The sequence below is a fragment of the Leucopleurus acutus genome, assembly GCF_964270905.1.
Source record: "Leucopleurus acutus genome assembly, chromosome: 12".
NCBI lineage: Eukaryota > Metazoa > Chordata > Mammalia > Artiodactyla > Delphinidae > Leucopleurus > Leucopleurus acutus.
Window position 1 is genome coordinate 90,306,997 of NC_139154.1, and position 17,634 is coordinate 90,324,630.

At 54.9% G+C, this 17,634-nt stretch overlaps 1 protein-coding gene across 1 annotated transcript; it reads left to right on the plus strand.

Annotated features, from left to right (window-relative positions):
* Nucleotides 1-1,930: 1,930 nt before the first annotated feature.
* Nucleotides 1,931-17,269, plus strand: EMX1 (empty spiracles homeobox 1; the record flags this gene model as incomplete). The annotated part of the gene is made up of 3 exons (XM_082851574.1): nucleotides 1,931-2,444; nucleotides 8,300-8,484; nucleotides 17,058-17,269. 3 exons carry the CDS (start codon nucleotides 1,931-1,933, stop codon nucleotides 17,223-17,225), a joined length of 867 nt encoding a protein of 288 aa, XP_082707700.1. The 3' UTR covers nucleotides 17,226-17,269.
* Between the last annotated feature and the right edge of the window lie 365 nt (nucleotides 17,270-17,634).

Sequence of the window (17,634 nt, forward strand, 5' to 3'; positions counted from 1 at the left end):
GAGATCCGGAGAGGCCAGCAAAAGAGACACAGGCTCTCGCCACGAATTCCTTAATGATTCCTTCCTCAGGCGTTTCTGGGGCGCCTCCGAGGTGCTCGGCCCGGGTCTGCTCAGGTCGCGAAAGGCTGCAGGGTGCGGCAGTCCCACCCCCACCCCCTCGCTGTCCCCTCCCCACCTAGCCCAAGGGGGCCGGAACGGTTTCGGCGCGGGGGCTTTTCGGAGCAGTCGACTGGAAAATAGACTTTAACCCGCTTTGTGGCAACAAGGGCGCCCGGAGCTCTCTCCTGGGCCGGGGCTCCGGGCGCTCAGGCGGGCCACTCCCAAGACCCGGCCTGGAGTTCTTGTAGAGTCTCGCGGAACGAGGACCTCCTGGCCTCGGGGCGCCGGGAGTCCCGGCCCGGATCCGCGCACCCAGGCTGCGGTCAGGCCGCTCTGACTGACCCGGGCAGGAGCGAGGAAGCGGATCGGCCTGCAGTCCCCTTCTCGTAGTGCGCTGTCAGGGTCCGCGTCCCAGCCTCCCTATCACCGCCTAACGCCTTCCTAGGCCTGAATGCGGTGTTTTCCTGCGGCCTGGAAGGCCCGGATGAAAAAGTTTTCTGAGTATTGGTTCTCCTTCCCAACTGCCCTCTTATCCCCGGAGAATTAGTGCACGAAATGGAAACTGGCTGGAGTAGTCCGCTGCTCCGCGGGCGTGGGGTGAAGGTGGGGGTCGGGGGAGGCCAGGCGGCCGCTATGTTCCCGGGACAGCCGGTATGTCTTCTTGGGGATGGCTTTAGACTGCTCGGCCACCTCCAATTTAAGACAGTGTCTTCAAGGCCCCGGCCTGGCCTGGCCCACCTGCACCTGAGCCCCACGACCAGAGAAGAGGAGGAAAGCAGATCGCCCTGCGTCCCGGTACGAGCCGGCCGCGGTGTCTGTGGCTGGGCCAAGGAGCTCCTTCCAAGCCCTGAGAACTGCAGCTTGATGACTGCAGGGGGACCGCTCCGCTATCTTCTCCAGCGCTGTCCCCGGCCCGGGGGGCCCTTGTGAAAAGAATTGCGCGACCCCTTTCCGGAGCTGTCACCCATAACACCCAGAAAACGCGAAACCTCACGACCAAGGCCGCGGCTTCAGACTGCGGCCCAGGAGACGGATGGTGGGTGATCCCGAGGGTCCTGGAGGCCAGGGGAGCAGGGAGCTGGTTCTCGGGAGAACCTATTTGTTGGACTCCAAACACCCACATTCCACTCGGATCCAAGTTATCTGAGAACTGAAACGACATCCCGGGACGAACTGGAGAGGGTTCAACTGATTTACACACTGGGGACTGGGGTTGGAGTTTCTCCCAAGCCCCAGGTCCCTTATACGCCACCTTCGGCTCCCGCGCGGGTTGAGACGGTTGCGGCGGCGGCAGCCAGACTCTGCTAAAAGGGCGAAGATGAGAGAAGACGCGAGATGGGGAGGAGGCCTAGATCGCCCCGCACAAGCTCCAGTCCGGTTTTTGCCTCCGACTGCTTGCTCCGTCCCCACCCGCTGTCCCTCGCCCCGCCCCGCCCCGCCCCCCACCTTGGGGCAGGTGAGCCGCGGCCAATGGGCGGGCTCGGGGCAGGTGCCCGCTAACTCTCGCCTCGCATCGCGGTGGCCAAGCCAGGGCTGGACAGTGCTGGGAGGACCGGGGGCGGGGGTCGGTCCTGGCTGGACTCGGGAGGGAGGGGGCCGGGCTCAGCCCCCAGGCCGTAGAGGCAGCTCGCAGCATCGCACGGAGCCCGCGCCAGTGCAGGCGCCGGGAGCTGCCCGCTCGGCCGCAGAGGCCGGCGAGCCTAGCTGCGCGCCGTGGCCCGACTCTCCGTTCACTGGCTCGCACACCCCTCGCCGCTCCGCGCCTGGCTCGTGGGCAGGGGCTGAGCGCGGGCGGGCGGGCGGGGGAGGTGAGGGGTGCTGGTGTGTGTGCATGTGCCTGGCTGGGTGCACACCCCGCACGGCGGCGGCGCCAGGACGCGGAGCGCTCCCCAGCGCCCGGCTGCCTCGCTCGGCTCTGGCGGCCGCGACCATGTTCCAGCCCACAGCCAAGCGCGGCTTTACCATCGAGTCTTTGGTGGCCAAGGACGGCGGCACCGGCGGGGGCACTGGCGGCGGGGGTGCAGGCTCCCATCCCCTGGCGGCGGCCGCCTCGGAGGAGCCGCTCCGGCCCACGGCGCTCAATTACCCTCACCCCGGCGCGGCCGAAGCGGCCTTCGTGAGCGGCTTCCCCGCCGCCGCGGGCGCCGGCCGCTCGCTCTACGGCGGGCCCGAGCTCGTGTTCCCCGAGGCCATGAACCACCCTGCGCTGACCGTGCACCCGGCGCACCAGCTGGGCGCCTCGCCGCTGCAGCCCCCGCACTCCTTCTTCGGCGCCCAGCACCGGGACCCTCTGCACTTCTATCCCTGGGTGCTGCGAAACCGCTTCTTCGGCCACCGCTTTCAGGGTGAGTGCCCACGTTGTGCCCGCCTCGGCGGCCGGCCGGCGCCCGTGCTGAGGTGGCGCGGGGAGGCTCGGGGGCGTGCGGGGCCGTTCAGAAGTTGTTGCCGATGAGGCTGCGGGTCTGCAAAGGCCGATTCTTAAGCAGGGACGAGCCACGCCAGATCCATCCGCGCTTCTGCCGCGTTGGGTTACCTCCCAGAGAACCAGGTTGGGACCTCTAGGCTTTCCCAAGAACGATGCCGGTCCGGACGCCAAGCCCGGGCTCATCCTTGGAGCCTCTCCTGTTCCTCTCTGCGGCCTGCCTTAATCTCTCCTGGCTGAGCCAGTCCCATCCCAGACAGCGCAGCGCCCGCCGCCCTGCCTGTGACCCAGCTGGACCTGGGACCATGCTTCGCATTTCCACCACCAACTCCCAGGGATCCGCCTTCACCGGCGCTTGGAGGCAGGGGAAAGTCCACCTGCGTGCCCCGGGTCTGTGGGAAGAAGGGGCAGAGGGGAGGGCAAACTGGAGAGTTAATGTTCAGTGGTGAGTGCTCTGCTGTCTTGGGATGTTTGTCAGCAACCTCGACCCGACTTCTTCAAGTCACACGTGCTTCTCGGACCTAGGGTGGGAAGGTTTGAAATAGCAAACTGGCTTCCTCCGCCGCTCGCCGACTCCGGGAACCCACCGGCTGCTGGGGGACCAACAGCAATCCTCCCAGGCAGGGGGCGGGGGCAGAGGGCTTTTAAGGTCCTAGACAGTCTGAGCCCCCTAGTCTGCACTGGGCAGTGGGTTTGCTAAAGAAGATCCCCCACTGGTCTCGGTCTCTCTCTCTCTCTCTCTCTCTCTCTCTCTCACACACACACACACACACACACAGGTTTCAATGATCTGACTTTCCCAAAAGAAAGAGTTCCATTAGTTGGAGTTCGTTTGCTTCTTTGAATTTGTTGGAGTTTTTCTTTTCTTTCTTCTTCTTCTTCTTTTTTTTTTGGAGTGTCCTTAATTTGTGCAGTAATTGGTTTAGTTTCTGGTTTTATTTTGTTAGTGTAGACCGGACCTCAGTCTTATGAGGTTCCATGACTCAGAGCTAGGTAACCCTGATTTTAGCAAAACAAATGAAAAGGATGTGGCTAGAGCTTTGGCTCCTGGAGCTAATCCGAGGGTAAACTGGGTGTACACAGTCAAAATAAACTGGATATTGGGTACAATTATCTAGCTAACAGAAGAAAAATGATCTCTGGAAGCTTTCGCTATAGCTGCTTAACTGTTTTCACGGAAAGCCGCTTTCCCGGGCCCCGATTTGTCAGACAGTTTTCTCAGTCCTATCTGGTCAAAGGATACTGACCCAACAGATCCCACAAAATAAGATAATGTAATTATTTGAACAAGAATCTTTGTGGGCAGTTTTGTCTGCCCAGGGGATTTCAAAGATTTGCCCAAATCATTGGGCGGGGAGGGAGAAGCCTATGGTGTCAGCCGCTATGGGAAAGAAACCTGTCAATTAAAATATATGTTTACTGGTAAAATGAAGTATTGTTTAAAATTGAGCAAACCACTTCGGTCCTCCATGGACTGGGTCCCCAGCCTGGGTCTCTAAACCTCGCGACCGCGGGCCAATTTGAGAGTCGCGGCTGTTTGTGAACCTTCGGGCCCGGGGCGGCGGAGGGACCAGCGTTTAAGAGGCTAGTACAGAGACAGGGGCTCGGAGAAGAGGGCAGAGCTGGTCCTGACACCTGTAGTCTCTGCTCACTCGGAGATGGCCTCCCGGCGACGCCCTCGGCTTTGGACCCGGCGCTCCACGCCCTCCGTGCTACCTTTCCCGCCTCTGGCCTCGCCCGCGCGGGCTTAGGGTGCGAGGGCCGGGGGCGCCAAGCGTCGGGGGCGCCTTGCGAGAGATCCGGCTCCAGCTCTGAGCATCCCCAGTCAGACGAGGCCGAATAAATCCTCCGCAAAACCCTCTCGGAATTTGCCGCCTCTCCCTGAGCCGTCAGTCCCGGCGGGCACGTTGTCGAGTTGCAAAAACGGTTGCATTTTTCTCCCAAGAACTGTGTCTGGACGCGGAGATGGAGCCAAATGTGGTCGCATTGGTGAACACGGAATCCGTTGGGCACTGAAGGACTTTTCGAATCCTAAGAAGTTATGGCTTCAGGGCCGGTCATCGTCGGGGCAGACCCCTGCGGCCCGGGCACCCTTGAGTCCTGCGATCCCGCGGGCCCTCGGGGCTACGAGCCGAGCCATTTCAGACCCTCCGGCGCCGCGTTTTCTAGAGAACCGGGTCTCTGCGATGCTCATTTCAGCCCCGTTTTAATGCAAGAAGCGAAACCCTACACGAACGAAAAGGAACACGTCTGCGCTCAGTGCGCAGCGCTCTCCAGCAGCGCGGTCCCGGCGCGCAGGGAAGCGGCTTCTTCGCTGAGCGAGGCGGTGGGAGAGGAAAAGCCAGCGCGGGATGGTCGGGACCAGGCGGCGGGACGCCGAAGACGGGGGCGGCTTTCGAGACCTTAAGGGGAGGAGCTGGTGGAGACGACGAGTTAGCCGCACTTCGGTGCTATTTCCCCCGGACAGCAGGAACTTTCCAGGCCGAGGAGCAGCGTCGGGAGGGGGCCGTGGGAGACAAGGCCCTCTGGGACTGGTGGTGGTAATGGGCCGGTGCTTCAAAGGGCGCCTTTGTTCCGGCCGGAGGAGGGGGAAAGAGGTTATCTCCGTTGCCGTGCGGGCCTCTCCGTCTCGTAGCCCCAGGCCCCTCCGCCCCGCCATCCGGCCCAGAGCCCCCAGTCTGCCTCGGCCTCTCCAGGAGGCAGCTGGAGCTCGAGCCCCGGGCCTTAGAACCCCTAGCTCCCACCTCCTGCCGCCTCACTCCTGGGAACCTCCGTTGCTAGGTCCCAGCCAGTGCCTTAAAGGGGCCCGCAGAGAAGACTGGAGGAAAGCGGGCGGGTGGGGTACAGTTACTAGCTCCAGGAAAGACTAAGCCAGCCCCTTTCCACTTTTCCACCTGTCCTTGTCTGAAACTGACAGCCCACTCTCAGAGCCCAGAATTACTGCATCTAAACAGGCCACACGGCAACCCAGTCCCAAGCTTGTTCTGCCCTTGTGATCCAATTAAGGGAAACTGAAGCCTTGGTAGGGACGTTTGAGGCCCCCTCTCCATAGGTCAGAGTGAGAGTGGCCCAGGCTCATAGGCACCACCCTAGTTCTTACACAAACATGCAGCTATTGGTGAGTTTCTCAGTTTTGTACTAAACATACTCTTCCTTACAGGAAAGAGCCCTGATTCTTTTGAAATCAAATCTGTCATCACTAATCAACATCTTGAATACTTTTTTCTGGCCTCTGCTGCTTCTTGGTTGGGTCAGAAGGACCCCTGTGTTTCTGCACATGCAACACAGACTACAGGATACATGCTCTCTGTCCCTTTAGGGCATTACAGTGAACTGGGGCTATTCTCTCTCTAGTTGATGGAGACCTCAAGCAACCTACCTTTCCCCTAAAATAGCCTGACTTGAAGCAAAGAGACGTGTATGTCAGGAGGAGCTTGTTGCTTCCATCCTCCACTTTGGGTTTATAAAGACAAACATAGAGAACTCTACCACACAAGTGACCAACACACACCACGAAATTACAAAATAGCCATCAAATCACACACACTGAGGCAGGCTGCAGTCCTGCTTTCTCAGCCCCACACTTCTGCATCCCATTCACTCACAACTCCCTGGTCTCTCCACGCTGCCACTTCACTTCTGACCAATCTGGGCCAGTCACGCTGCTGAGGCCAAACCCTGCGATCACAGGGCTGGGCTTTCTCTCCCTCTTCAGCTCATTTGTCCAGAGGAAACCACTGTTGGTATTTGACTTGAGCTCAGAATGCTGCTGTTTTTTTGAGGCAATTTATTTTAACATCAGGAAGAAGTGTTTGCTTCCCACCCACCTCTCTATCTCTGGCCTATCACACTGGCCCTCACTTGAGGCCTTAATCCTTCTTATGCCCAACTGGATCATTCTTCTCCTTTCTCTCCCTCTTACCCCTCTCTGCCAGACCACCTCCCCTGATCATCTGTCCCCTCCACCACCACAAGCTAAACTTCTCTTCCTTCTGTCAGGCCTGAGAGCCCTGGATCTGCCCCCTCCTTGAAGGGCCCAATGGGCAGGGTGTCCTCCTTCCATCTTCCTATGATGTGATCCCACTCACTTTTACAGCAGCACAGATCCAGCCACTTGAAATGGATAAGGTGACTGGAAGTTAGTGGCTTCTCCCTCTCAGGCAACTCTGTCTCCCCCCAGGCACTAGCCCCTCATTCCTAGGCAATGCTGTTCCACAGAAAACCCCAACAATAAAGTTCGCCTGTGTAGATGTCCAAAGCCCATGGACGTGGAGAAAGTCATGTCCGGCAGTTTCCACCAGCAGAGGGATATGAACAGTTACCTGGAGAGTTTTAGCCATAGTATCTCAATTATGTGCCCTTGATTCACTTACAGAGATATTTCCAGAGATGGGAGATCTCAACCGAATTATCCAAACAATTGTCTTAAAAAATGAAACAACAAATCAAATTGAGTCAAACAAGTGGCCGTTTCTGAAGAAATTAATTGGATCAGTCAATCTCAACAACTAACTGTCAAAACATTTCATCTAGTGCTCTGCATTGTTGGTGGGTCAGGGTACTGTTATGTGCCACTGCATGAGGCTCCGTGGATGATGTCAGGGCCTGTTTCCAGTCTTGTTGGCATGTGCAACCAAACCAGAGGTGGTGTGAAGGCCTAGTGGGGGGGGGGGGGGGTTCACTGAGACTGGGGCTGTGGGTGGAAGCTAGTTTCACTTTTGTAGTTCCTGACCCCACCACCTCAGCCCCATCCAGCCCAATGTCAGCCCCTCCTCCTGCACGTACGAGCTGAGTCCCCATGATGGCCAACATTTGCCCAGGGACAGTTGCCCTCTTTGAAAATCCTGTATGGTAGATAGGAGAAGAAGACAGTAGGGAGGCTGGAGCATGTATTTACACACGCCCATGCAGAAACCAATATATCTATATCTATATATATTAGAGAGAAAAATGACGTCTAGATATTTATACACATGTTTCTTCAGCAGCGGATTATTCAGGGATGAAGCAAGGCCTTTTTCCACCAGAGAGCAGTAAGTCTCCTGTGGGAAGAGGATTTTACCTGAAGGCCTGACGGGAGAAAGGTGGGAAAGCCGGGAAGAAGAAACCTAACTTTAGACCTCCAGGTGCTGCCTGGATGTTGACTTAGCCCCTAGCCTATTTTTACCACTTGCAAGGCAGAGCCTTGGCTTGTTGGAAGGAATTTTCTATGGGCTAGTAGCCTGAGCATTTAGTTGCAAGGCTGGTTTAAGCAGGTGTGAAGGGAGAGTTCCTGGGATACCCTCCAGTTCTTGCATCTGTATTTGGTAGGGGGATGCCTAACAACCTGGCTGTTCCCCTTACCACTGTCCTGACACCCAGCCCCATCTCTGCTCTTGGTCCACTTTGAGGGAGACATGACGGGGCGAGCCGACAAAAAGAGCTTCCCACTCCTTGGCCTCTTAGGTTGCTCCAGGCACTGTGGATTTGGGCCTCACCAGGCCTGGGCCCACCTCCTGGCCTAACAGTGATCCGCAGCGCTGCGATTCTGCGAGGCCCCCTCAGCCGGGAGGTGTTGGGAAAGGGAGTGGACTTACAGAAGGGGCGGCAAAAGAGAAAGAGAAATGCGTGTGTCAAGGGTTAGAGAGGGCATCGGAGCACTCCGGGGCGTGTGCGAGAGCGCGGTGCGATGAGTAGCTTGGCCGGCTCCCGCGGGCGGCCCGTTGGCCGGACTGCGGCTCACGGCGCCCTTCTCTCTGTCTGTATCTGCGTGTGTTGCCGTCGGCGGCGCGGCCGCAGCGAGCGACGTGCCCCAGGACGGGCTGCTTCTGCACGGCCCCTTCGCGCGCAAGCCCAAGCGGATCCGCACGGCCTTCTCGCCCTCGCAGCTTCTGCGACTGGAGCGTGCCTTCGAGAAGAACCACTACGTGGTGGGCGCCGAGCGGAAGCAGCTGGCCGGCAGCCTCAGCCTCTCCGAGACGCAGGTAATGATCCGCGCTGCGCCGGGGGCCGGGTGGAGGGGGGGCCGGAGCGGCCGGCCTCGCCCCCAGCCTTCCCCAGCTTCTCCCGCTACCCCTGCGGCGCCCCCGTCACGCCTGTCTTCCCTCCGACTGTATGCAACTTCGAAGAGGCCACAGGACTTTTATTAAGCACTAAGGACCCACCGGGAGGTTGGGATCAAACCTTATCCCGACCCCACTCCCATAGCCCATAGGAGATGCCAGTTGCCAGAAGGCGGCTGGCGCCCTCGGGAGCCGGCCGAGCGCTGAGCGCCCAAGCCACGGTCACTCCGCGCCCACCCGGGGCCCTCTGGCGCCGTCTCAGCCCTGCGGTTACTGCAGCCCTTCTCCCGCACTGTTCCGGGGGCGCTCAGGGGTGTGTGGGGTGCCCAGGCCTGTCTCGCACTGGCTTCGCTGCTGTGCAGGGGCAAAGCGGCGGAGGCCTCGCTGTCCCCCAGCGGGTGTGCTGTGGGGAGAAAGCCCACGTGTCCTCAGGTTATAAACATCAGAAGCAGAGGGATTAGGCGGGAGCGCGCAGCCCTGCTGGGGGTCCAAGGGGGGCACTGATCTCTGCCCAGCCCGGCTGGCAGGGCTCTGAAACTGTGGCGTGTGTGCGCGGGCGTTGGCGGGGCCTGGGAACGGTGGGAAAGCAGATTCTGGTGCTCAGGACCTGTTTCCAATCACTTGAAGGGCTGTTGCGTTGGGGAGGGAATAAACTGCAATGGAGTTGAAGGGGTTTGAACTGGGTGAAATTACAATCACCACGTAGTATTTTTGTAATTGATAATTAGAAAAAAAATTTAAAGAACTAGAAGGGAATTATAGGGAGGCAGATTTGGGTTTATTGTAAGTAAAGACTTTGCCATAAATAAATGCTGTCTGGAAGCACCGCTAAGCTCTTAGTCCGCCTGGAGTCCAACGTGCGGGGGTGGCTGGCTGCTGCCCTGGAGGCGGATTTCAGTATCTGAATGGGCTTCGGGAGACCTTAACTCTCTTCTGTCCCTGACAGCGCCCAGATTTGCAAAGAGAGAGGTCGGCTGGCGAGGCCCAGCAGCTCTCGCCCGCCGGCATTTCATCTTCCGCTCCCCTTTCTGCTCGCCTCGCCCCTCTTACACCGCCGTCCTCCACCCTAGTCCTGGACAGTGAGAAGGCGTCCGACTGGAGGTGGGGGTGGGGTGTGTGTGCAGCCTGGGGTCTCCCGGGTAGCAGTGAGGATAGACGGAAGGCGTCGTGAGGGAGTCCAAACCCAAACTTCGTCCCCAGCATCCTGCAGCCCCGACCTCACTCTTTGCCGCTCACGTCGCATTTTGGTATCTATTGTCCTATCTATCTGATGCCCTATTTCATCAATGCATTGCTCCCATCTCCGTGGCAGGACCCGGGCTTTTTCAGATTTGCTAGCTGGGCTGTTCTAACTGCAGAGATAAAGCTTACAAAACAACGGACTTAATTTTAAAAACGTTTTAAAGAAAGATATGTTTTTTAAAAAAGAAGTTAATAAAATAATACCCCCTTTTCCCTCTTGGCAAACAGTGTTTTAAAATTGTTGTTTAAAACAAGGTGTCAGTTTAAGAATGGTATTTATAGTTAACTTCATTTTAAAAGTATTAGTTATTAAATTTTAATTGCAGAAGTGTAAGAAAACAAAACCGTTTATAAGCTCACCACCCACAGATTAACACTTGTTGAAATAATGTCATTGTTTTTAAACTTCCAATTTTTTAGCTCAGCCAGAGCATTTTTAATTGACTTTCTTTCAACTGAACCTACCTGCCTGTTAATATTTGCTCCTAACAATGCCAGTTAGTAAACCCAATGATTTTCTCTTTCATTTTTATTATAAGGTGCTTAAACATATATTTAAAACAAAACCAGATAGAAAATAAAATGTACCCAGCTTCACTAACGATCAAAATGCATGGCTAATCTTGTTCCGTCTATAAATGAGCTGGTTAAGCATATGAAACAAACAAACAAAATAATAGAACTGTGGGAGATTTAAGCCTGAGAAACCTCCTTGTAGAGTCCTGTCTTTCCAGGTGAGGCCTTTGAGATGGAGAGATGAATTAGGCAGAGCACCCCGTGCAGGCAGATGGGATTTCAGTATCTGCCTCCCTGCTAACTGACTGTGTGACCTTGGGCCAGTTACTCAACCTCTCTGAGTTCTGTTTTCCTCATCCATAAAATAGGTTGTTTAAGGATTAAAGGCACCTAATATGAACTCAAATAAGGTTAATTCTCATCCCCAGTGCTTCCCTTCCTTTTGTTGAAAGTAATATGTCAAATTAGCGTTATAATAAGATCCAAACCTGGAATTCCTGACTCTTAATTCAGTCTTTTTCATCACCAGAGCTGTCTTTCTGTCCCTCTCGTAACTATCATTAAGACCTAGGCTATATAACTAATTATCTATTTATCTCTCTGTTTTTGCCAGGCAGGCTGACCTGTCATTTCTAGCTATCAGCTATTTGTCAAGCATCAGTCACTCCCATCAGCCCCCTGCCATCTACTTCTACCGTCAATATCTATATTCATCTCTCACAGAGAGCTATTTTATATCTAGCCATGTACTTCTGTCTGCTTTCATTAAACTGCCTCTGCAAAGCTGGTTAATTTATATTTCCTATTTTTTATTAACTCTATCTTCTTCTTAACAATAATTCCTATTTACCCAACTGTTGATTATCTCTTTATCATCTACTCTGTTTTACCTTCTGTATATCTACCATCCGTCTCAAACTTCCATCTCTATAGATCTTTAGCAGCTGACAGTGTATGCATATGTCTGTAATGGTTATCACCTCATCAGCTCTCACTTTGTCTTTTTTTTCTGGGCCTCAGTTGCTGATCTGAAAGATTGAATGAAATGAACTCCAGGGTTCTTTTCAGCCCTGAGCTTCTGGCTCATCTATATTCTACTTCTCTGTGTTTCTGTATAATCCCTCCTCCAGGTTCTCAGAACTCACAGCATATCTCCCGCATATCATAATATTTATAGGACTTTGCTATTGTTTAATAATCTTCCATGTCCAAATGTCAGTCTGTACACTGGTTGCATCCGTCTCTCAAAGAAATCTTAAAATGCAGATTCCTGGACCCTGCTCAGGAGATTCTCTTAGGAGTTCCAGGATGGGACCCCGGAAAGATTTTAAAACAGCTCTCTGGGTGATCCTGATAAACAATAGGCCTGAGCATCTCAGCTCTGGGAGGCAGAGGCCAAGCCTTCCTATTTCTTGCTGTGCTCCAGGGCCCAGCTCCGTGACCAGCAAAAAGTAGGTGCTCCATAAATACGTATTGAATGAACGGGCAAGTTTCTCTTGATTGTATACTTATCCATATGTTAACTTTATCAGTCATTTCCCTCACTCTCTACCGTCACTGCTCCCTTTCTGTCCCTCTCCTTCTATCATTCCCTTACACTTTCATAGCTGATTGTTGATCTAGATGATCGAGTTTTATTTACCATTTCATGGATAAAACTTCTGGGAGCGTTAAGCAGATTGGTGTGGGGGTCTTAGTTCAGAGTTCAGGGGTGTCTGTATGCCCAAAGCTCTAGCATGGGATATTGGGGGTGGGCAACCTGAGATGCTTTGTTGGGGTAGGGCTGTAGTTTTGTTGCGTGTGGGGTATTTGTACTGGGACGGCCGTGGGTTAATCCAGGAGGTGGAGGGAGGGGCCCTGGGCAAGGGCTAGGTCTTCCTTCTGGCTCTAATTATTTGTTCCTCACTGTTGTGCAGGCCAGGAGTCTGACTGGAGTGAAGCCCATCTAAGCTTCAGTCCTGGTGGCTGTTGGGGCAGACTCGGGCCTGGGTCAGATCAGAGCCTCGTGTGTGTGTGTGTGTGTGTGTGTGTGTGTGTGTGTGTGTGTGTGTGTGTGTGTAATGGGTGTATGTAACATATGTATGCCCATAATGTGGAGCACATGTGGGCTTAGTGTGATCAATGCCCAAAGGTCAGGTGCTATCCTATGTACACATGGCATGGAGTGCCTCTGTGAGCTTCTGTGCATGTGTGGGGAGGGGCACATTAGTTTTGGGGGGAGTGAGAGAAAGCCTTTGGTTGCTTCAGCTGACTGATTGGTTAGTGTTTCCAGCCGCTCCTCCAGCTCTGAACAGTTCAGGAGGTGTTTCTTGACCTTCCCTGGCTCAGTTTAGCTGAGCTAAACTGTGAGGGAAAAGCGTGGTGTCTTGGCCTTGGAGATTCCTCATGCAGTGCCGGGGCATGTGAGGGGTGAGTGACTGGAGTCCCATTGAAGCCACAGCTGTGGACTGAGGGAGTCAGGGGAGAGCTGCATTGGTGGAAATCCCCTGGGAGGCCGCAGACATGCAAGGTTTGGAGGGATGTGTGGGTTGGTAGGAAGAAAGGGGAGGCTTTGAGATTAAGACGGATTGGGAGTTGAGAGCATGGGTGGTGGGGTCTTAGGAGGCAGGAGTGTGTGGTCACCTGCCTATGGGATTATCCCCCCAGGGGCATGGTAAGAAGACTTCCTGCCTGGAATATCTGCCTTTTGGGAGATGGCTGAGAGGGAGATATCCTAGGGACTTGAATTTTAGGGAAAGGTTACTGGCTCACTGTGTGTTCTAAGTCTTGGCTCTTCTCCAAGAACTTCTACACCTCTGAAACTCAGGGAGTCCAGTGGGAGGCAGGAGAGGGCACGGGAGATAAGGGAGACTGGAATGATTCTCTGAGGGTGTGGTCCTGAGCGAGGAGGCAAATCTCGTGATGTCTCCCTGAGAGTGAGGGCAAGCATCCAGGGTGGACTGAGAGAGGAGGAACTGAGAAATCTCAGGAAGAGTTCAGACTCTAGTTGATGGGGAGTCAGAGGTGACCTCGGTTTGGTGGGGTGGGAGCTGAGCTTCGCATGGCATTGGGCTTGACACTGAGAGCGGGTCATGTTAGGAAGTGGATCCCAGCGGAGAGGGCAGGGGGGTGAGCAGGCTGAGCAGTGGCTTGACTGATGTCGCTAAGCTTCTCTCTAGTATGAGGACTTTCTCTGTGTCTGAGGATGACAGAATAGGAGGACACAGGCTTAAATTAAAACAGAAGAGACAACAGTAGGACATAAGGAGGAACTTCTTGTATCAGAGTTACAAGACTCAGATGTCCCTTGATAGAGGTTTTTGAACTCCTTGATAAGAAGACAGGTATTCACCTGAAAGTATGCAGGGGCCAGGAGCCACGGACTCTCCCATTTGGGATGGGCTAAGATGGGGAGGGGTGGGAAAGAAGGGATGCAGACCTGGTTCATTCAAAGGTAAAGTCTGAAACATTGGCTGGAGTTGTAGTTTGCTTGTTTGTAAGTTCATGTGTCCATTCACTCATGCACGTTTTCATTCATTAATACGTCCAGTGATCAATCTGCTAATGCCTTAATGCCTTCATTCATTCATCCGCAGCAGTTTTAACTTCTTTATCCTACCTGACTCAAGCTGACCCTTGTCCCCTCAACAGTGGATCTTCCTCTCCACCTCCCCCCCCCCCAGAAGTGGTTAATCCATTCCACAGTATGAAGAATTAAGAACTGACCCTCTTGTAGAAGTGTCCACTGAACTAAGCCCAAAAAAGATCCCATCTCTGCAGCAGTTAGCACTTTCAAAAGCCCCTTTCCAATTAGACCTCAATCCCTCTACCATTGATTTTCTCCTGTTTTCCAGGTTGGCCCAAGCGCCTCTTTCCTAGAGCATAGGGCTAGGTCACTTCACCTCTGCCCCGCTGGCTGAACATACCTGGGACATGCCCACTGGGCCTCCAAAGCCAGCTAACACACCACTTTCGTTCTCCTGGTTCCCGTACCATCTGATGAGGACACAGAGGTTTGGGCAAATAAATTAACATGTTGCTGGGGTCATTGTTACTGAGACAGAAAAAAGCACTAAGGAGTTACGGACAGGTGTTGGGGCACATCCAGTCTAGGAACAAGGGAGCAGGGTTTCGAAGACTAAGTAAGAGTATTCCAGGTGGTGTAACTCAGACAAAAGTAGAGACTCTTGGAAGGATCTCGCTTATCAGAAAAACTGAGAGACATTGAGTGAGGTGGGAACTTGGGCGGCCACAAGGAACCTCTCTCTCCCCAAACCCAGAGGGCTCAGAGATGGGTGAGGGGTTCCTCCAGCCAGTACCCCAAGTACGTCCTGGACTTGAAAGGTGAGTAGCATGCTGGTGTTGAGGGGAGGCAGTGCAGAATAAGCAGGCCTCCTAAGGCCGCTCCCACTGCGCTGGTACCCACAGTATGTGACCTGGTTCATTTCTAGGTCCTCTGTCCTTTAGGGAAGGGGTTCTGGGGTGACCTCAGTGTTGCCTGGCTGGGGTGTCACTCTCATCTCTTACTACATTCGGAGCCCAGTTCCTTTTCTTTTTCCAAATAAAAAATGACTGGCAATTGTTTTCAGTAATGCATTAAAGAAAAGTCAGAAAAGTGGAAAGAAGAAAGACAAGTGACCCATACTTTGGGTACATTTCCTTCTAGTCTTTTTTCCCCACGCACAGGCTTTGTTCTTCCATGGTTGTGATCACACTGTGCCCAAACTGTGCGTCCTGCAGCTTTCACTGATATTACTAAGTCATAAGCATCCCCTTGTTATTACAGTCTTTGTAAACAGCATCTGGACACTCACCCCAAGGCTGTTCTCCGGAAGATAGCCAGGCTGCCTGGGGAGAGAGTTTTTGTCCCTGTTTCTAGAGAGCTGCCTCCTTGACCCTAGTAGTTTTCATGGAGAAAGTCTTCAGAATTGCTTTTCATTTGTAAGTACCAGGAAACCAGCCCTGGTGTGAAAACATACCCTGTGCCCTGTGCCCAAGAAGTTTTCCTTCTTTGGGCCAGTGATGCTGGGCAAGAGTAGCAGCCTAGGTCCATCCCACTAGAGGCAAGTCTCCTTCTGGAAGGAGACTGGGGAGTGTGTGTGGGAGGGAGAAGGTGCAGAAAGGGGCCCTGTGTCCCTCGTGCTGCCCCAGATCACGCATCACCAGGCTGGCCATGCTTAGCCCTCAGCCAGCCCCTCGGGCTCTCAGGAACACCGCCCCAGGCCTGAGTCACACACAAGCCTTGCACAGGAGTCTGGGCGAGCTCACCCGCCTACAGGCTGGCACAGTCACAGTGGGCTCCAGGGCCGGGGGCAGGGGCCAGGCTGGCTGCCAAATGGTTGTGCCGGGAACCACCCAGGGCCCAGCTAGCCCTGTGCCCAAGGAAAGGTGGGCATGGAATCCAGAAGCCCTGCGCCTGGAGCATCTGCCATCCTCCCCATCTGTCTGAGCTGGGACGTGCAGGCAATGGGTTTGAAGCCAGCTCTGGAAATGAGGGAAGAAGGCCTTCCCTCGCCGTCCACCAAGGCCAGGTACCTCATCTCTTCCTGTCCCTGGCTGGCTGCTCTGTGTGTCTTTGACCACTGGCTGCCCTCACACCTATCCTCATGCTCAAAATTCAACGGGCAAGGCAGATGGTACCATGGAAACCCTGGGGAGGGGTGGGCTGTCGGAGGAGCCCTGGGTTGGGTTGGCTCCATGGACGGGACAGAGGGGAGTGTCTGGGAAATGTGAGAGTGGGGCATCTTGGGCACGAAGCTCCTCCCTGGCCCGGATGCCAGGCCTGCTTTGGCTTGCGCCGCTTGGCTTTAAGCCTACGACCTGTACTTTTCACCCGTTCTCAGGGAGCAGGGGCCGAAGTGGGTAGTGTTTCTGAGGTTTGCCTTTAGGCCTGCCCGGGATTCAAGGATCTCCCCTCAGCAGTCACTGCTGCTGCCAAACCGAGGTGCCCATCCTCATGCCACACACACGACTTACCGCTCACCACCTGCATGGGCACCGTGGATCACTCCAACTGCAGTTGGCTAAACCTACCTGCTTTTTAAATGTGCTGTCATTTCAGGAAACCATCCATGCCTCCTAACCCTGCCCTTCGGCACCACCTTCCCCAGAGACCCTCTGGAATTCCACCTGAGGTTGCTAAGACGGGGTCCTCTGGTGAAACGGACTAACCTAGACAGCATGAGAAGTTAGAGCCTCGAGCAGCAGGGTCCGTGACCCTAGGAGTGCTCTGGCTGTCCTGGGCGCTGCTCTTGGTGTGGACACCACCTCCTGGTTAGGTAGCCGTGTCCACTCTGCCTCTTTGTGCCACAAAGAGCACAGGCTTGCCCTGGGGGATGGGGCTCACTCCAGGCCATCAGAACCCGTGTGACGGCTTCTTGTATATTCCCTCATTTACTGTTCACATCAACCCTGAGAAGGAGTAATTATTAATCTCTTCTCTGAAAACTGGTAGAGACCCAGGTCTCTCTGTTCCAGGAACCAGGATACTTGGCAGTTCCATGACCCCCTCCTCTCCCTCTGTTGAGGGGACGGGAAAACGGCCGCTCTCTGGCCCACTGTGCCCTCTCCCTGGCCCCCCTCATTTGCATCTGGAAGGGCAGACCTCCAGACGCATGAGGCGGCACCGGCCAAAGGAGACAACCCTGGCCTCGGTTTCCCTCTCCGGCTCCCAGCTCAGCCTGAGTGCTGAGGCCCTGGTGGCTGCTCTGGGGGCCTCCTGGGTGTTTCTCACCTGTGCCCCTCCCTCCCTGGCCCAGGTGAAGGTGTGGTTCCAGAACCGGAGGACAAAGTACAAGCGGCAGAAGCTGGAGGAAGAGGGGCCAGAGTCGGAGCAGAAGAAGAAGGGCTCCCACCACATCAACCGGTGGCGCATCGCCACGAAGCAGGCCAACGGGGAGGACATCGACGTCACCTCCAATGACTAGGGTGTGGGCGGTCACAAACCCACGAGGGCGGAGTGCTGCTTGCCGCTGGCCAGGCCCCTCGGCGGGCCCGGCAGGACTCTGGCCACTCCTTGGCCAGGCTGCGCGGAGGCCTCAAGTCACGGCCCCAGAGGGCTTGGAGCCTGGGGCCACCACCGACAGAGGGACAAGAAATGGGCTGGCTGAGGCCCGGGACTGCTCGACCTTCTCCTCAGAGAGCCTGCCTGCCTGAGCAGGCTGCAGGCCACTGCAGCCTCCCAGCCACTCTCCATTTCTCTCATCTCCTTTTTGTTTTGATGCGTTTCTGTTTTAATTTATTTTCCAGGCACCCGCTGTAGTTCTTAGTGATCCCCTCGTGTCTCCCTTCCCTATGGGAATAATAAAAGTCTCTCTCTTAATGACACAGGCATCC